The sequence below is a fragment of the Gambusia affinis genome, linkage group LG23 (assembly GCF_019740435.1).
Source record: "Gambusia affinis linkage group LG23, SWU_Gaff_1.0, whole genome shotgun sequence".
NCBI lineage: Eukaryota > Metazoa > Chordata > Actinopteri > Cyprinodontiformes > Poeciliidae > Gambusia > Gambusia affinis.
Window position 1 is genome coordinate 10196781 of NC_057890.1, and position 21084 is coordinate 10217864.

The 21084-nt window shown below is 39.9% G+C and overlaps 1 protein-coding gene across 16 annotated transcripts in view; it reads right to left on the bottom strand.

The window, feature by feature from the left end:
* The window catches only part of wnk1b (WNK lysine deficient protein kinase 1b), an 89418-nt gene extending 68921 nt beyond the window's left edge, over positions 1 to 20497 (bottom strand). For 9 of the 16 annotated variants that reach the window (XM_044108107.1, XM_044108106.1, XM_044108115.1 and 6 more), the window contains exons 1-2: positions 19902 to 20496; positions 14848 to 16397 (exon numbers count right to left, since the gene is read on the bottom strand). In XM_044108107.1, the coding sequence (XP_043964042.1) occupies positions 14848 to 15786 (939 nt within the window). In that variant the 5' untranslated portion in view covers positions 15787 to 16397; positions 19902 to 20496. Of the gene's footprint in view, positions 1 to 14847; positions 16398 to 19901 lie in introns of all 16 variants that reach the window. The other 7 variants (XM_044108117.1, XM_044108118.1, XM_044108113.1 and 4 more) reach the window with 4 other exon arrangements.
* Positions 20498 to 21084: the final 587 nt, after the last annotated feature.

A 21084-nucleotide genomic window follows, 5' to 3' on the forward strand; every position in this document is an offset into this window, starting at 1 on the left:
GGCTTTAAGATGAGCCTAGGGAGACAGAGAGAGAAAGACACACAAGTCCCCAAAACAAACATTAAAAAAAAGCATCAGACAAAAGAACAGTCGGACTCTCTGCCTCTTCCTTTCTAAATCTGCTTCCAACTCTTCCCTGTTTTCTCTGAATCCTGTCTCTTTTGCAGTCTTCTCTGTATTTATCTCATTTGGGTGGCTGGCTCAGCACCACCCTCTGTGCAGCCTAACTAAGCTTGAGTCAACAACAGTGTGACCGAGGTGAGCTGTTTGTCACCCATAACACAATGAACAGACAGGGCAACACGATCCATGCACATTCACAAACACAATGAAAGGACAATAAGCAAACAAACAGCTCTGACCTCTTTGTTAACGCCTCATTGTTAGAATTTATGCATACACTTTTTTTTTGTAAATGACAAAAAAAAGATGTCTAATAGACAATAGGCATCTTTAGATGTCATCTATTTTTGCTAAATTAAAATATTTATGCTGCATTTTAATGAATAAATGTCTAAACAACCACAATCATAAAGAGATTTATAAGAAAATAAACAACAAATCTATTGTCTAGTACAAGCTAGTTTTCCAGGATGCATGATTTGAATCAAAACCTTTTCATTTGAGTTGTGAGAACTTCAGCCGGAAACTCCCGTTTTGTGGATGTCTGCAGTGCAGGAACTGTAGCCTTTGTAACTCAAATGAAATATTTCTTTTCCCAACACTTCAGAGAAGAAGGTTTCCTCTGCATGTGGGGAACTATGTGACACAATTACAATGTGGCTGGTCAAAATGATTTCAGTATTCAAGGGACTGTCGATTTTGAAAATAAAATTTAAAATTTTTTAAAAAACTACCGGTATTTTAGAGAAAGTAGTTTTAAACCAGAATTCTTGTGCCTGAACTTTGACTAAACCATGTGTTATTTTTATTCAACTTCATAATTCTTGCTGTTTTGTGTTGGTTTGGTATCGATCGATAAAAACCAGCCATAAGTCAGTGATTCATAAGTGGAAGAAAACGTAAAGACGAAGGTTTAAAGAATATTTTTATAAGACATTGCACAGTGAAATGTAGCCTTTATTGAGCTGGAAAAAAACAAACAAACAGAAAACTGGACACCAGATAACAATAATGATCGGTCCTATTCTATTTAGAGTGACTCAGCATAAATGATACTAATATCCTCGAACCAAAACAGACACATGGAATCACTGCATTATGGAAAATAATGAGACGGGACATGATCTGCTGCAAGAGACCAGCGTTTGTTGGTTTTATCCCGAGATAACACCGCATGGCAACGTTCCCACTTCCCATCCTATCACATTACTCGTCAAAATTTTCCAGAGCAGCTCCACCGCAGGGGTTCGCCCTGCAAAGCTTCCTGTCAGCTTGATCTTGTAAACAATTTCTGTGTGCAGAGTGTCATCATCCAAGTAAACTTTAGCTTTAAACTTTGATCTGCCAAAGTGTCCACAAACCCAAAGCGTGACCGAAACACAAACACTATGTATTGTTTACATGTGAAGTACAAAGTTTTACCCATGAAGGCTTGAAGCAAATTCAGGGATTTTCAACAACTACTGGATTTAAAAATATGTGAAAGTTAACTTTTTTCCTCTGACTAGTTGTACGAATGTCTGGAGGCAGTAGACGATTGTAAGTCGTGCAGCTGCTCGACCTTGCCCCCAACCCAGACATGAAAAGACAGAAGGGTTTTCCCCCAGTAAACCCCAATGCAACTGAGCTTAGCATACCGTCCAGTTGATCTCGCAGTGATTACATCATGCAACTGTGGCTTACGAGGGATTGATTCCTAATCTGGTGAGGAGAACTTCCAGCTTGGAATCCTTTTTCTTTTCCTTGTGTTTCTTAATCTTCTACTGATTCAGCATGGTGTTGAGCTAAGCAACTGATTTGGTGAGTTAAAAAATGTAAACCAAATAAGATACTTTAACAGAACTGGCTTACAGTGTCCATAAAATCTTTACTTGCCCTCAATATGGGCAGAAAGGTCCTTACTTTGGGTTTCTTTATGATGCATCTGAAGAGTGCTTCTTCAAGATTACATTTACTCTGATTTTTGCCAATTCATACAAGATCAATATATCTATAAGGTCAAACATAAATATACACTCCCATTAATAGGTGGATAGATGTCTCTCAGAAAGCTCCCTCTCTGTCAAATTTTTTTTTTGACATAGTTCTGGTAGAATATTTGGCCACTCCTCTTGGCAGAATTCGTGGTGCTCTTTTAAATTGGTTGGTTTCTCAACTTTTAAACATAGTCCATAAATATTTAATAGGATCGAGGTCGGATGCATTCCAGAAGCTCAGTGCAAGTCTGCTTTAGCCATTCCAAACTTTCATTTGGAGTGGTTTTCCTGCAGCACACCTAAATTTGTCCAAATCTCAACAGTCTGACACAAACTGTCACCTATAGGTAATTAGTTAGAACCACCCAGAAAACATTTGGGCTCAAAAGCCATCATACACTGGAAGGAGCTGGAGCAGCAGTGTCACTGACCACCATGGACCGAGAGGGTGCCGACTAAAAAACATCATCCTTCTCCAAAACCCACACCTCCAAACTCAACGGAAATCTGCTGCTGCCCACATAAACAAAACAGCTGCCTTCTGGAGAAAAGTTAGATTTTTGAGAGATATGTTTGCAGGAGTTAATGGGAGACTTTTTTTTCCCCCACCAGAGGGTCTTTTTTTTGTGGGCTCTAGTGTCCCTTATGTGACAGTAGGCTGACAGGAAAGGGAGAAGGAGAATGGGGAAGACAAGCGGCAAATGTTGGCCGGGTCTGGGAATCGAACCCGCGACGGCCGCGTTGAGGACTCAGCGCCTCCAAATGTGGGTTGTGCTATCCCTACGCCATCACAGCACGGCCTAATGGGAGACTTTTAAACAAAAAAATAAAGAATGTTTCAAAATGTCAAGCATGGTGGTGGCACAATTATGCCATGGGACCTTACTGCTGCTAGTCATTCCTGCTCAAAGTTGATGGACTGACCACCTCAAAGGATGCTAACGCAAGCTCAATTTAACACCTAGATACCTCTAACTATGACACAGTTTGGGATTTCAGTAGGACGATGGCACCAAAACACAACAAAACCGGTATTGGAATTGATGAAGAAGATAAACACGAACCTTATAAAACAGCCTCAAACTAACTAAAAGTGTTGAACTGCATTTAAAAGTCAAGGTTCTACAACAAACCAACGAAAATGACCAAATATCCAACCAGAACCCTGCCAGGAGCATGTGGAAGGCTGCAGCCTGCGTTCAAGGCCCAACTTGTTGAGGTTTAATTTGACCAAGTGAATGCATATGTACATCTGAGCATGTGTGGTTAAACATGGTATAGTGTGCAACAAGTGCAAGCAAGACAGCTGTTATGATTTGATAAGCAGAGATTTCTAGTGAGATTTCTGCAAGTTTTTCTAAGAGAAATAAAATGCATATAAAAAGTAAAACTTCCCACACTTGGAAACAATGGGCTCTAAAACACATATAGCCTCGTTTGCAGCCAAACCCTGTTCCCTCTCATTCTGCTCCAGTTATGGCCCAGCAGATGACACTCCAGTGCTCTGATGCTATTTATAGAGCCAAAAGAAAGACAAGGGGCAGAAAAAAAAATAAAAAAAATCCCCATCTCCCCTCTCACTGTGCTCCCTATTTTCTGTCTCTTCCTCAAAAGCGTAAGGTCATGAAGGATAGTAGGGATGGAAAAAAACATGCAGAGTGGGAGGGGGAGTGACAAAAAAAAATAACGAGAGCAATAACAATACAGGAAACATTTGCACAGTCGGAGAGCATCAACGTGACATGCTCCGTCTCACTGCTCTTCAGTTCTGTTTCCAGAAATAAATGAACTTGTTAAACTGAACGGCATTTTAGATTAGCACAGTTTCATCTTAAGCATAACAAGTGCGCAGCTGAAGGGTTCAAATATATACATGTATTTTAAAATCGCAGTCATTTTTGTTATGAATCGGTTTTATATATATATACTACAACTGAAGGCTAAGAAAGTACTATCTGGGACGGACGGGGTCGGTGTCAAATTTTTATCCGCACACCCCAACCCATTTTACAGAGAGATGACATCTTATCAGAGGAATGTGGAGAATCTGGGAGGGATACAATGAAACCAGGGAGCTGCCCCCTCCTCAAACACACTAAATAGGAGGTTTAACACAAAGACCCAAACAGGAATTCGCTCACACATCCTATAGACTGACTGACTGACGCACACAGCAGAATAGCCTTTGAGTCTGGATGCAGACAAAAGCAGAAGCAGACTAAACACAAATAAAATGACATACAACAGATTCTCACACTCACCCATCCCTCCCTCTCTCTCTCTCTGTCTCTCTCTCTTCATCCATCCATCCATCCAGACACACACATACACACACAGTTGTAGATCAAGCAGCCTGTGTTTGCAACCCAGGTCAATTTACGCTGATTCAGACAACTGGCAGTTGTCTATTTTAGACCGAAGTCATACAGCTCCCATCCACATTTCAAAGGAGATGCACGGGTTTGTCAAACAAGCAGAGGGAGCAACCTACACAAGTCTTTTTTATCTTACCTCTCTTTCTCTCTCTCCTTTGAAAATAAATACTGTAGATTTAGAAAATGAAAAAGGTACAGGCATAGAGCCATGAAAACTGTCTCGGAGAAAAAAATGAATGAAAAGAAAACAAGAGCAGCAATGACTCAGTCAACGACTCTCTCCAGGAAAAAGAAACAGATTTACAATAGGACTAGAGCGGTAACACTTTCTATGAGGAATAAAACAAAACAAAAAAAAGTAATGGTAGGAATTTCTTTGTCAATCAAGTCCAGGAGAAACAGTCAAACACAAGCACTGGAACAGGAGAACCTTTTTTGGGAAACAAGGGAGAGTACACTTAAAGGAAGGGAAGAGAGTCAACTTTAAAAAGCCTCATTTGCGAGATGTACTTTCTATGGAAGAACACAAAGTTAATGGTTATAAGGGTCCATTAAGTACACTTTCTATGGAAAAAAAATATAGACAGAGTGTGCAGCATTAATTGCTCAGTCTATGACTCGATTAAAAAAAGAGATGCAGCTGAACATGAAAGAACCAGGCCTGGATTAGCAATCTTTTTCTACAAAGAGTTAAAGACTGAATCACTGGCCCATCGATACTTTCTATGGGAAACAAAGAAAAGGCGAGTCCACCAAGCTGAATGGATGACAATAACCCAGTTTAGAAAAGCTACACAGCTAAACATATAAGTATTAATCCTTTACTATAATCCATGGAAGAAAGAATTCAAACGGGATCTATTCCCCTAAAAAAACCAAACATTTAATTTTAAATAAGGCAACAGAGGGAGATTACTGTACACTCTATCTACTTTTAGAAATCAGTGAAAAGCAAAAATGTTTTGCTACAAAATACAGAAAGTTTAGAATAACAGGTAAAGTACTGAACAGTAGAGTCTACATAGTTTATAGAGCCCACTAACCATAAATCCCAATTTTACAATCCACTTCCTCTATCCCCGGACTGTCAATTATGCAAGAATAATTCTGTGTTGGGGGAAAAAACAGAAAGTTCAATTACCAGAGGAGAAAACTCCTTACTCAGCAACAGAAACACAACACTCAAAATATTGAAGCAATGAAAACAAAAACATATATTAACTATGGAAAACAAGGAAGCAAATACATTATAATGAAATGATGATGACACAGTGGAATACGTTTTTTTTTTATTTAGTTTGTCTGTGAACTGGGTAGATTAAGTTTTTTTAAATCGTAGTATGTCACAAAATGTCTGAAAATCAAAGCAGGAAAGGTAAAATTTCCGTCATAGTGTTAATCTCATTTTCCATCTCTATGAGCAACAGCTACAAGACGTTTCAAGTGCAGGATGTGACCTGTAAAGTTTCTGGACTCTGCGGTTTTGGGAGATCCTGAGTCTGATCTGAGATTTGTCATTTCAATCTAAAAAATGTGACTCAGTCGCCCATTTCCGATCTGCAGCTGTTAGCCAATCATGGATCTGGATTTCCAGGAAGTGCTTACTCTTACAATGTCAGTATTGTTTAGAAATTTCTTGGCAATATGCAGCCACCATAGGACTCCTCCCCTTTTTCACAAGCACATTTAGTCAGACTGAATTTTTGGGTTGCAGTAGGAATACTCAGATTCAAGATGCATTTTAAGGGAAGAATATAAATTAAGTTTAGTTTTTATTTTCTTAAAAGTCTACTGTTCCTTGCAAAAGTATATTTAAAAAATAAGCATTTGAAGACCAGGTGAGGAGAGCAGCTGAGAGTCACACGACCTGTTAATACTCCAAATAAACAAAAAAAACCCAGAGACATTTGCCATGTAATCAACAAATGTAAGGACAGAAACAGGTTTTTGGCTTAGATCAATTCTTTTTTCTTTTTTGCTAGAATAGCCTATCAAAATTCAAACCTAAATCAAATCGACGAACTGTGTAAAGAATTTAATAACTGCTATTTAGAGACACTACCCTCACTGACTGAACCTGATCCATGTTGAAAAGAAGATTAAGTAACGCTGGTAGAGACACGTCTCCAATGATCTGCGTTTGGAATTACAGAGAAAAAGTCGTTTTCAAAATATTGACTCTGGTGATTTGAATATTAATACACTCGACCGTTTTTAGATTTCCTTACTTTTGACAGCCACTAGCATGCAATTGGACCCGGAAGTTGGTCTAAATGGAACAGATAATCATAACTTTCTTCCTTGCATATCCTTTTAGAGTGTTAGTTTATTTTAACAATTACCTTAATCTTAAAACCATGCATGCTCCATCATGTTTACTTGAATTTAAGGCAGAATCATTAATTACAGTAAGAATCTGACTGTAACTTAGAAATAATTCTTGCTCCTGAGACACAAAATGAAGTTGCAACAGAATAAAATAAAAGTAGAATTTTTTTGCACTTGTTGGGGAAAAAGGTATAAATACGTTTTCCAAGGAATTGCATTAACTTGTCACCCAGATACATCATAACCAGCGTATGAACTAAGCAGAAATTACTTGATACAAGACAGAAAGAGAAGTAGTTAAAAAAGAGAAAGTAATGAGAAAAACAGGAACTGATCCAAACTGAGACAAAGGAGGAAATATTCATGAAGAACGGATTGGCAGGAAGAAAAGAACATAAAACAGAAAAAAAAAGTCTCCTAAAGGAAGTCTTCTAACATCTGCCTGATGCATTCACTGTCCCCAAATAACCCCGTTATACACACACACACACACACACACACACAAAACGGCTACATTAAATGTAAGCACATTCAGTGCCTTTCTGAGTCAACCACACACAATGTTTCCAATTAAGCCACGGTCTAATCACCATAAACATCACTTGAACACACACTATTCCAAGACACACACACCACAACCTTCTGCTACATCTTTCATCTTCCCCTCCTCCACTCTCTCAGCTCCTCTCATTTGCAGCATGACTTTATTTAGAAGTAGGTGCCAAAACTCTCCGCGTCTTTGTCAAGCGAGTGCGCGCTCAAACAAGCGCCACCTCATGGTCGCTGCCAAACGTCTGAGCTGTAGGAGTTCTAGTTTGACTGAAGAAACACTGAACGGTTGGGGAAGAGGTCAATCGTTGCCGTTCACACACACAATCAAACTACCGGCTCCCATTTTTAGACCTTTATAGCCATCAAGTTTGATTTATACGTGCATGGTAAAAAATATAAATGTAAAATTGGCATTCGATGCAGTTTGATTGATGATTACGGTTTTACTCCTCCCTAATAATGCAACGCAACCTGAAGGTTAGGCCATTCCACCCTGAAATCGATACTAATGAAATTCCAAAAGGCAGAGTGGCCTGACCTTTTCCGCTCAGCGTCAGGGGGAAGTCCTGGTGTTCAAACACACACTTTAAACCAGGGCGACATGCAAGTGGATGAAGACTAGCATGGTTTACATTTGAGGAAGTGCCACCTTCCCTGACTGCTACTTTTTTTTTTTTTTTGCACCTCACAGCTGGTTACTGACACAGCAAAACAATGTAGAAAAATAGAACTTTATCCAAAATCAGAGATGCATCCAAATAGGAAGAAAGGTGAGAATTTCAAACTTAAGTTTTTCCAACTCTGCTAAGAAGAAGGGACAAATATGACAAAGTCAATCAACAGAAGCTTTTTAAAGTTACTGCTTGTCTTGTTATATTATAAAGTAACAATAATTAACATTTTCAAAGCATGTCACTTGTCCCACAGTGGCCTAATTACTACCAGACCCACAGAATCAAAAAATTCCCCAAACAGAACATGAATGAGAACATGAAGTAGGCCAAAAGAGTTATCTCTTTTGGGGATAAGATTTTAGGACAGGCAAGATTTTACACCCTTAACTAAAGTGATTAAAGCACAGATAAGGTCAGATTGTAGATGGTCACAATTGTTTGTAAGGCTTTGGGAATCCAGTTAGCAGTAGGAGCCACTGTCCATACAGAAAACATAAAAAGTGTTAAACCTTCCCAGGAGTGGCATCACTGGTAAAACGACTCCAACAGAGCTTCAATGATTCATCTAGAAGGTTACAACAGAACCCAGAACAACTGGGGTTAGACTTCTGTCTAACTGCAGGCCTCACCTGGCAAGTTAAAATCACAAAGGGACAAAGAAAAGAAAGAACACAGAGAAATCAAAATCAGCTAGAGGTAACTTATTTTCCACTGGGTCTTTTACGTTTTATTTTTCGACAGTACATCAAATCCTCTTCTATTCCTTTGCGTTCCCCTTATTATTACAAAAAACAGTACAAGGGGGGTGCAGTGGTGGCGCAGGGGCAAAGCACAACCCATGTATTGAGGATAGTCCTCGTGCCAGTGGTCGCAGGTTTGAGTCCTGGCTTGGCGACATTTGCCGCATGTCTTCCCCCTCTCTCATAACCCTTTTTCCTGTCAAACTACTTTCAAATAAAGGCCACTAGAGCTAACAAAAAACCTTTAAAAAAAAAAAAAAACAGTACAAGTAACCTCAGGCTGAGGTATCTGCCTTTTCATCTCTTTACCGTGGCCTCATGTGAGCAAAAACATCCTCACCAAGTGCGCGTTTACGTTCCAAGACCAAGGTGTTGGAATGTGTCGAGTGACAAACCTTCAGCTGCATTTTCATTATGACACCTAGTCCTAAAAATTCTCCCTGATACGCTTCATTCCTGCGGTTTACGAGGCAGCAAAGACACTCGCGCTGCTGCTCAAGACATAGCACTTAAGTTGATCTTATTAGAGAAGAATAACAGCTCTTTGAAAGGTGTTATTCACACAAGATCTTGACCATGTTGTGTCCTCAGATGACTAGCGTTGTAATTTGAGCTTGCATACAATAAAAAGCTAATGATCATTAGCGGTAATCTTTTCAAAAGTTGGAGTCATTTACCAACTGGTTGTGTGTTTCCACCCCGGTGAAACAATCATCACAGCTTTGGTCTTTCTTTTGAGGCCTATAAATTACTTCAGCAACTAATAATATTCTTTTGAAAGTCCAAGAAAAGTCCTGAAATTCTCTACATTTCTAAAAACATTCACAAGTGATACTTATAATCAATGCGATGCTGCCCAAACGTCAGTAATAGCATGTGAATCCACCTTTGTTTTTACATGCACTTTGGAGGAATTTTCTTAGCTTATAATAAGAAAAAGGAAGCTATTTGTAGCTGGCATTTAAAACGTTTACAAGAGTGCGTTTAAAATGCGAACGCAGTTTCCATTCCTTTATTATGCATGTCTGTGTTTTTAGTGAAGGCCATTAAAGCGACTTCACAGACTTAACAGGGCAATGCAGCCTTTGCCAAAGGTGTAACTTTACTGCAGTTTGCCGTTTTGTCAGGGAAATCTAAACCCAAGCTCTGCAGACGTGCAGTAATCCGAGAAGATTTATCAGTCGATGCATTCTTTGATACATATTCAAACAATGTCTGGATCAAAACATTCACATGCAATACTACACTCACGTATGACCTCAGAAGCTGCAGATGGTGGCCTAATCGTTTTAAAAACTTTACTTCTGGACAAGCTCTTTAAAATGTTTACCAAGAAGAAACACTGTACTGTTTTAAATGACTTTTAAAACAGTAACATTGAAAAGACATCTTTTTAAAGTAAGGAAATACAATCTTTGGTAATTTCCTGCCATTTATCCTCTTCAGTCTCTTTAGCACCTGTAGCCGCCTGTATCAGGTTAGCGCGAGTCACTGCCACCTTGCTCAGAAATAACGGAGCCATGAATGATTCAACCCTGGTAACAATAAAATCATAATGGGCATGAATGCTGAGATCATTTTAGGCTTTTTAATGATTTATTTAAAGTGGGGGTTTTTTCAGGGTGGGATGATTACACAATATAAATAGATATAATATAAAAAAAATATTTTAAAAAATCCACAGGGCCAAAATTACATATTCAGTGTTTATATAAAAGCAATTCAATACTTTTGTATTTAGTGCCTAAAGTTTTAGAATATCTTAACTTGACCTTTGCAAGGCCAATTATCTTGTTTCATTTATAATTACTATTCAATTTATATATATCAGGAAGAAGGGTAAAAGGTAAACCTAGAAACCCTGCAGAGATCTAAAACAGAAATAGTGAAAGTCTTCTGAGCCCTTTTGTAAGCAACTGCAAAGTCCAAGGTCATAAATTGAAATCAGTTATTCAGATTTAGCATCACAATGCCAGCAGGCAAGAAGCCCGAATCAAAGGGTTTCAGGTTTCGAGGTTTCATTTTTTAAAATTAACAAAATTTATCGATTGCAATCTGAATCCACCGTGAAAAAAGAAAAAATACCAGACAATCAAGTCATCAAGTTCAAAACTGCATCATGAAGGGCGTATTGAGTGTATGTAAACGTCTGAGTGCAACAGTGCAACTCACACTGCTTGCATCACCAATCACAAGTTGACTGTTGCCAGAAAATACATGCGAGATGCTGTAGTTGATGACTCTTCCTCACAGAGGAGTCCTTATTCTTTTCATCTTCACTCCGTCATATTGTGCCCGATCCTCCTCCCACTCCAGGTCTTTAATTTGTTCTCACCGCTTTCTTTGTTCCTTTCTCCAAAGATTTCTCATTTACCCAATTTCAAGTTTCCTTCTTTCTTTCCGTACCCATCACTCGAAGCTTTCCAATTTTCAAGCCAACTGGCATAGAAAAATACACAAAACTCAGTCAGTTCTTGTTTATTTTATTTCATTCAGTCTTGGATACTCTACCCCCTCTGCTGAACCGATAGGTGGTCTCAAGCAGGTAGGCGAGGATCAGAGTGACCTCTGAACTTCACCCCTCCTCCGTCAGTTTGAAATCTTTGAAATATACCTCTTAGTGCATGAGTCACAGAAACAATTATACCGCCACAGACTAAAAGTACAAGACTCCAATCCGCTGGTTTTTTTCCTCACCTATCCGATTCCAACAAACCAACGGTAGCCTTGGAGACCAACACAAACGGAGGAATCATTTAAATCTCCAAAGATAAGTCATTTCAAGGATTCTATTCATCTCAGGTCACCTGAATCTTCCCTTTTTTCCCATCCAAACTAATGAGGCCCATTAAGATAAGCTACAGGGTGACCTTTCTCCTCCTCTTCCTCCATTATCAGTAGAGTTTGCTTAAAAGCTTAAGCAATCTGTCAGCTATTCTCAAGCTATGTTTCCATCCGTCCAAAGATTTCCTTGGTGACAGATTTGATCAGATCAAATGCCGAGGGACGTTCAAGACCCAACTACCTTAATCTAACCATCAATCACAAACACTAACACATGCTGCACTCTGAACAACTTTAATGGTATGGAACACCTTTAGAAAGCCAGCCAGTACCAGATGATCCCAACTCTCAAAGATCTCCAGTTGCCATGCCCACCCAGAGTGGGAATGTGATTGGTTGTAGGGTGGGAGGGTGTGCATGTATGTAACTTTACTCTCAGCTTTCTGCCACATGTCAACAGTTGCTCTGTCATCTTCGACAGAAATACACTAACGAGGATTATAGGAGGGAAGTGCGGAAAACTGTTTGTTCCTGCATGCACTTAAGACAACCCACCACAAATGTTCCCTACTTAGGTTACACAAAGTATCATTAAGTCAAATTATACTTTATAAACTTCTTTTCAAAACTGTTGCATCAGCCCTTAACTCCATCAGACGTCCTGTATCAAGACAGAAATGGTAGAACTATTTAATACAGTTCATACATTCCAGAAATGTAAAAGTTACTTTCCCAAATTAACCAGAAACAATACTACTGATGGTCTGAACTCAAAAATTAATTTCCAGAACATACGTGGTACTTTAAGGACTTTAGAAGCATTTTTTTTAAATTACTTACTTCTATGTTTATGAATGTAGCTATGAATAAATAGGCATGCGGCATGTAAATGCCAGATCTATGAACAGCTAAATGTTTGCACGATGAAATTCATATGAGGATTTATGCACCTTAGTATACACAACCTTTTTATTCATGAAGCCCATTACATGTCCTCGTTGTTCTAAAGTTATCCAAAAAGGTTCACAAATGTTTCTATCAAAAGCTATTTTTTGAAAGTGATCCATCTGTTTTCTGACAGATATTGGTGTTAAAATAGCATTTTCTTTTCAAAGAATCTTTGATAAAGCCAAAAAAAAATAAAAAATCTTCAAAACAAAACAGTCAGAAAACCTTCAAAATCAAAACTAAATTTAAAAATGTTAAACTCCGTTAAAATTAAAAAACGTGCACAGTCCAAAACTATGTAGAGATGTATTGTGCGCAGCCCTGCTAAGGATCACCAGGTTTCCATATTTCCACAAGTAACTGACACACAAAGGGAAGGAAAATGAGATTTGTGTGAGAGAAAAGCTCAGCCAGGGCTCGACATTTGTTTTCTGCCAAACAAACCATCGTCTCCTGGACGCGGGGCGTCAGGCAAAGCTCATCTCAGCCCCTGGGATTCAGGAAGACTCGCGGAGGATCTTGTGATGGAAATGACAACAATACAAGCACATACTTCCCCTCCCCGCCCCCACACACAAAAAAAAAGCTAAATCAAAATTTATTTAACCCCCCCCCCAAAAAAAACAGAGCAATCTTCTGGCTGCTTCTGGTTCTAATTAATCTGCTGTGAAGTAGATTGAAACTGCATGTGTTTATTAAGAAATGACATTGGCTAAATCTCTGGCATATCCCAAAAGCTTTGTTTAAAATCCTGTATGTTTGTCTTCCTTGGCATGGCAACAAGCGGTTCCACGTGAGCCTATGTCAGTGTTTTCCTTCTCCTGCTAAAACCTCAGCTCAGTCCACATGTCATATGACTGGTAAACATTGTTTGTCTACATCTTGGACTGCTGAACACACCTCTGATCCTGCACATTTAAGATGGCGCTAAAAACTCAAGATTTGCTTTCTGACTCCCTTTCCCATTTTGAAGCTAATAAATACCAGGGGGGTGGGGGAAACAGCATCCACCGTCATGTTAGGTTTTCGTTCTTCAGGGCTCACTGTCTTTTTGACACAAACACTCACTGCAAAAGTTTGCATCAGAACATTACAATGAAGCAAGAACGTGGTACGGCAAAGCGCATGCCGTCCTGCCTTGTGTTAAACACATGCTGTTCCAGTTTACGTGCATGCAGCAAAAGAACAAGAGTGACAGCTGGCTGGATGCGCCCCAGCTACCAGTCTTCACCCAGGGTTTTAAAAATGTCAAGCAGGCACATTTTGTTGAATAATTACCAACACAGTCATCAGGAACTCAATCCCATCTACACTTGGCCCTCAATTGTTTGGCAACCTTTCAAATTGCAGCATGCAATCTTAGTTGTGCTTTGCACCTTAATCCAGTCACAGTTTTAAGCCACATTATGAGCAACTATTCAAAGATTTGATGAAGAGTTGGACAAAACAAAGAAATGGATGCAATGAAAATGCTAATAAAAAAATAAAAATCGAAACGTAGAAGACAAATATTTAAATTGACCCTAGAAATACATGCATTTCAGTCTTTTTGCAAAAATATCCCTGTTTCTTAGATTTTTTCACATGTTGTCAGATGGCGTTTGCAAACTTTAATGTATTTTATTGAGATTTTGCTGATGGACTGAAATAACGCAACTTGTGATCATAAAGTGGAACTACTTACATGCCCTGAGTCGACACTATGTAGAATCCTCTTTCTCTGAAATAGCAGCAGCTGGGGTTTTTCTCAACCACTGTGAATTTTGTACAATTTAGCTCGGTTTTATAGTTGACTAAATTATGAAGTAATCCTTGGATGGACCTGAATTAAAGGTAGATTTTGCCACACAGCCAACTTTCTTTCGATTGGGTTTCAAACGCTAAAAATTCGAAAATACTATATGCACTTTTAACAAAAATGGAGTCGCACTGGCTAATTTTTTTTTTATTTTTGACGCATTTCCCACTCGACCAAAATTAGATTGGATTAGATTTGATCTCACTTCCAGCAAACTAGACTCGTTTGTATTAGTAAACAAAAAAGCTTGATCACTTTTATCTCAGTTTGAGTCTTACTGGAAAGGCTTTTATATAGTTTGTCTAATTTTTGCTAAACCATTTAGTTGATGGAACCCATGAAAACGAAAGTTCAACAATATTAACTCTTCTCCAGCTTCCCTAACAAGTTTTCCTTCATGACTGCCTTGTATTTAGCTTCCTGAACTGCTCCCATAAAACCGGATCAGTGTACCAAACTAAAAACAGTGCTCGCAATGCTATAGAGGTAAAATCCAGCGCCTGGCAAAGAGTTTCAGCAACAGTGATAGTTTTCAGAGTTGAACCTTACCTGCAGCTCACACCATGCCACTTCCACCGTCGTCTCCGTATCCAGTCCCTTGTACACGGTCTTGAAAGACCCTCTCCCAATCTCTATGTCAAACTTTAGGAAGCGTCCGTCCGGCGAAGTCCCTACAGCCTTCGTCTCTGCCTCCTCTATGTCCTCTTGCACTCGTTTCTCGGCCTCCCTCTGCTCCGCTCTCGCTTTCGCTTGCCCCCTCTCCTCATCCGTCTCCTGGTCCTTCTCCTCGATCGGGCTGCTGATGTTCCCCTCGAGTGCTGGTTTATCGACTTTATCGTCCTTTGATGAACATTGTGCTTCCTGCATCCCTCTGGCACACAACTTGACATCAGGCTGTTTGCCTGCCGCTCTATCCGTAACATCCAATACTGTCGGGGTTGGCTCTTTTGTTGGCCCCTTTGCACCATAATCAGCACTACTAATTGCGGGAACAGCCACAGTGATGACATTTAGATCTCCCTCAGCATGATGTGCATGCCCCTGTGTGACCAACCCGCCACGGTCAGAGTAAGGCTGAAAGCCGGTACTTTGCAGGTAGGATCCTCTTGCGTTCTTCTCGCCCTCGGGTTCTTGTTCCTCGGACCTACAGATCTGCGGGGAGAAGAAGAGGGTAGTCCCTTCACAGTCAGGGGGCGAGGTGAGAAGCACGGTTGCTTTGCTGGGCAGGTCCAAAGCTGTGGCATTAGAGTCACAAATAACACTGCGGCGGAAGAAGCGGTGCTCGGCTGTTTTGGAGTCTCTCTCCATGGTGTGGCGCCGCCGACGCACCTCAGGCTGCTCGCCGATCTTCTCCACGACGTGCGAGTCTGAACTGGCAGAGCCGTTCACATTCTTGTGGGGGGTTTGAGGTGACGGGCAGGGGGAGTCAGAGGACGCCGGGGGATGAGGGGCGAGGAATTTTACTGCTTTGTTGCTACTTTCGGACATTCTTCTGCAGGGCTCAGACCACAAAGGAAAGAAAACGGAAATATAAATAAGAACTTGTGTTAAAGAAAAAAAAGTGAGGAATTAGACAAAACTATCTGTGTAAACTTCGGAACTCAACTTGAGATATTCTCAGAAAAACACAAAGGCAACTAGTCGTGTCAGGAAAGTGGACAACGCAACCCCTGTTCTGTGTAAGAGTTTGTAAGGACTTAGGATCTGCTTCCTCTTTGCAGCGTCAGCTGTTTTAACAAGACAACCTGCAGTTCCTATAAGGCCCTTCCTTACAGGGCTGAGGGACGCCCCAGGTAAGAAGAAGGGGCTTAAAGACTGGGGAGGCGAGGGACGACAGGCAGTCCGTCAGGGAGCGTGGCCAGCGCTGCAGTGAGGTGTGAATGGTCAAATCAAGTCCAGAATCCATCCTGCTGCCGACATCCAGACACAGCTGATTGCAACATAGAAGGACTGAAGACCAACCAGACGCCGACAGCCACGGACAAATCTCTTTAAAGCTTGAACGGCAGGTTGTGACGAGGCCCTCTCCCAGCTGACCCGTCTGGTAAGGGCTGGCCTGGCCTGGCCTGGCCCGGCTTGGTCTTCTTGAGTCTTTGTCACTAAAAGACAAGAAAATAATGACAATTAGTATATGTTCATATTTATTATTTGATTAAGCTGTAGAGTCTCTCAAAACAGGCCTGTTTGTTGCAGAAAAACTCAATAATAGTCTCATCTGACAAAAAAACAAAAACAAAACAACAACACTCGATTACAGTTGATGTCCTAGTATAGTTGTGCAACTCTACATGTTTATTTTTGTGATGGTAGGATAGAAGATTTGTTTTCGCTCATGGAGTTAGCTGGTATTGGTTGCTATGGGAATTCCGTATCTCTCTTTACTGCAAATTTCCAACAGTGAAACTTTAATAATTTCTACTTCCTTTACCGTACTGAGTGAGATTTGATTAAAAACAGGTACTCACTCAGAACGTTTTAAGTTTTAATTATTACTTTGATCCTAGACATGGACAAGTTTATGTGAGAAGCTAATTTCTTGCAGACATTTTAGACTTCAATGAACTGCACGTTCTAGTCTTTCCCATTTTGAAGAGCGACTAAAAGAAAGAGGCCAGTTTGTCGTGTTGTATTTAAACTTCTCTGAAGCAAGACGTCTTTGAGCTAAAATTTGCAAGACGTTCTGAGATTATGACAATATGAATTATGTGTAAATCCTGGTAACACTCCTACCAAGTCAAATGATCAATTTAAAAGACTGATTCTGTTTATTTTATAGGCACAAGCAATTTCTAAATTAAATACAATATATTTTCTTAATTTGTTTTGTATTTCCTTCACTGAATATATTTTAATTTTTTATGTAGCTATCTGAATATTCAGTTGCAATAAAGATGCATTTATTTTCCAACTATTTAGAAAAGGTTGCCAAAAGTAGGGAGAATCTACTCCAGTGCACCATAAGCCTGGCGGGTCAGAAGGCTTTAACTTGTTCCCCCACCAGGCTAAGGATTGCTCAATTATTTAAGTTGGGGGTTTTTTTTATGTTTGCATTTTTTAAGACTTAATAGTTGGTGTTCAGATATTAATCTTCCAATCTTCCAATAACACATAATTCCCAAGTGATATTTTAAAATTTCCTGTCAACTTTAAACATTTTGTAACTCCAAAACACGATGGGCCTCTGGACGACTGACTGCCGAGAGCCCCAACCACCGGGCTTGACCTCAGTCGAAATGATGCATTTTTATGAGCTTCTGAGTCCATAAAAATATTTCTTCCAAAGACTTTTGTTCATAAATAGAGCCCATTCTCACACGAAGCAGTACATTCATTTTACAGAAAGACTTCAAATCCATAAAACCCATTAATCAGGAAATTTGAGAGGCATGACAGTGTGGTCCATCATGTAAGGAGACGATGTGCATCCCGAGTGCCTCTGTGCTGTTGGTGCATTAGTGATGTAGCCTAATTGCTCCACGTTCTAAATTTAGCCCAAAGACACAGCAGCAGCCCGATTGACCTCAAGGTTAGGCCAGCCTGCAGCAGTTCGGCAGCTTAACATGAGAGAGGACGGGTGGAGGGGTGGTCCACTAGAAATGACATGGAGAGAACGACTGCACGGACCACTAACTGCATAAGTGAGGACCGGACAGAGCGATCGATATATATTACTCAGCATACAGAATTACAGGGCAGCACGAGGCGTAAGGGAATATGCTTACTGGGTTTGGCAGCAGCCTCACAAAACAGCCTGCAGATAAACTTCTGCTCTTATCATCACTGGCACAGAGGAACAGCAGCTGCTTTGCTTTGCGATGATGGAACTGTGAATATATTTTCAATCACTCATCTGTGGGCTTTTCTTTCTTTTTTTTACAGTCACACCAATCCTGTATAAATCAAAGTTTACGTCTAAGCTGAGTAAAATGTGAGTCAGTAAATTTACAACTCAACAAAACCTCTCTCATCAACAATCCAGCTGGTGTGGTGGAATTTATGACATAAGGAACGTTAATAAAAAAAAAAAAAAGCCTCAAGTATGCAAGTATTGGCAGAGTTAAATCTAAAACAAGCAGTCCAGAAGATGCTTCAAATATTAGGCTACCAAGGTTGTACCAGATCTTCCCACTGAAAGGTCCCCAGTAGGTGTGTGTTTAAGACCAGCAGGTACAATCAGCCGGCTTGTTTGTGCAGCCATGTGTGCTGTGCAGTTACACGTGTAATGAGCAGGTTTTAAAATTAGCATGGCATAATACCGCAGATTGCGCAGGCCACCCTCGAGGTTAAGAGAGGAAATTTATTCAACCAGATGTCTCAAGTCCCAGGTGCTGCACTGTCTGCTCCTGTGAGCGGCTCCAACAATGAGGAGGGGAGGTAATCCCTCAGAAGGAGATGACACAGACTGAATAGAGGTACAACTCAAGAATGAGAGCGCTGAAGTGCATTACTTTCGTCTAAATCACAAAAAAAAAACAACCGCAGCGGTTTAGCACCCTCTGGGTGGACAGTTGCTCTCCTGGTGCCTGAATCATCTGTGCATTGCAGCCGAGCAGCAGACCAGCTTTTGCGATCGGTATGAAACCTGAATCATTAAATATTCACAACCATAAACATATGACATCAGATGACCACAAAGGCGTGCAGCAACAAAGACTTGGTTGTCTTAATCTGAATGTATTTCACAAGAGCTACATGACATGGGGCTGTTTACCTGGATCAATGTATATTAAGGTTTTAAAAAGTTTCAGTTTCAAAATCGGTCTAATTTTCTTTCTAACTTTGGTTTTAAGCACTTTAATCAGATTGCCAGAGCAGTTGGTGAAAATGTCAAAACTGAGGAAAAAGTCTATGGTTGTTTTGTTTACAAGCTGAAAATGGAAGGAGTTTTTAGTTTTGGTGAATTTAATAAATTTAGATTTTTCAGAATCTGACCTGCTAATGACCACAAAGTTAGTTGAAACCAATCTAACTAAGAGCTCTAAACACTTTCTGTCAATAAACATAATAATTTAGTCTTTTTTTTTTTTCCATTGACTGTGAAATTCACATCTACAACCTCTATTAAAGTCCAACAGCATAAAAAAAACAACCAAACAAACAATATAACCAAAAATCACAAATGGTATGCCAGGCCTTAAAAGAAAAACAGAAAAATATATTGGAATAGATCGGGAGATACTGTCTTTAAATACCTTTACATTGGCCGTGCTGATATGCCAATTTCTAATAAAATGCATCGCAGAAGTAGATATCTGTGGAGTATAATAAAAGTCCAGGCATTTCAGAGTAAATGTGACTTATTGAAAACAGATTTGTTTGGCAGCATCAAAAGCCCAAGTCAACAGCGCAATCATCACTGCACTCCTGATGGATGAGGCATGCATATCATAACACAACTGGAAAGCTGCATGTGTTTTTGCATGCATTTGGGTCTTAAGAGCCCAATAGACTTGTGCTGGATGTGATGCAGAGCTCAGAGCAGCACTGCGGGGTTCACTGGTGCCTGTTGAGGAACTCATAAACCCGGCTATGCTGCTCACTTTACCCACAGAACTAAAACAAGACACGAACCGACTTAAATAAAACAAAAAAATAATCATTACCTATCACATTGGTGTTGGTTGTGCTGGTCCTGCTGAAGTATGAAGGTAAAAACTTGAATTAACGAGCCTTTACTGAACTCCTCTGCAGTGGGAATCCTCTTCGAGATTCAGCACTAATATCAGCCCGGTGCGTCACATTAAAGCCACAGTTGGTTGCAGAAAAACACACACAAAGATGGAGTAATTACAAAAACATGAACCCCTTTTTATGAAAGAAGTCCCTGGCAGAGGTACTTGCAACAAGCCGAAGCCGACAGACCAACAGACAGACACCTCCCACCGCGCAGAGATGCCAAGTTCGCTCACAGATGTAGTGGCGGCTCTGGTACTACTTTACTGTCTGTCTGTCTCTTTTGGGCTTGTCTGCGTTCGGGTCCAGACTAAAAGATAACCGCTTCACTCAAATGTGCCAAACCACAATCTGCATGGAAGTCCGGTCCGCTTCTGCAACCGCCGTTTTGCTCCTTAAGGCGTGTGTGATGCGATAAATCCGCGGGGATGAAGTGATATGCCCCGTTTAAAGCGGTTACTCAGCGGCTCAGTCTGCTCTGGGGTCCTCTCCAGCGATGACTCGTCAATGGCTGGGCTTTCACACAGCAGTAACGCATCAAGTTCCTAGCGTGCACTCGTAGGGTAGCGGAAACGCGGCACCCTTTCAAAATAAAACGGCATGATTTCTAAAACAGGATCCTATTGCACTGTAGAAGAGATGCAGCAAGTTTTTTAAACAAATGTAGTTGTTGACACCTTAATAAAATAATAATAATAATAATAATAATAATAATAATAATAATAATAATAATAATAATAATAATAATAATAATCATCAAATTAAGCTCGTCACATCACAATTACAAACTTAAAAATATTTAATTGGGACACTATGTCAGACAAGCACTGAATAGAGGTTAATATTCTCCTATGTACCTCTTCTAGATAAAGTGACTGACTAAAGAGAGTGCTACTATCATTAAGTCTTTATTTATTTATTTATGTATTTATTTAATATAGTACTGGATGTGTCTGTGCTTTCTAAATTAAAACAATATATGACCTAAACAAAGATGACAAGTCTATGGTTTGACATAAGTCATATTGTGGACGCACACAAAAAAGTCAAAGAAGGGGCTCTGATCCAAGAAAAAGAACTAAATAAAATATAAAAGACGTCAAGGACTTCCTA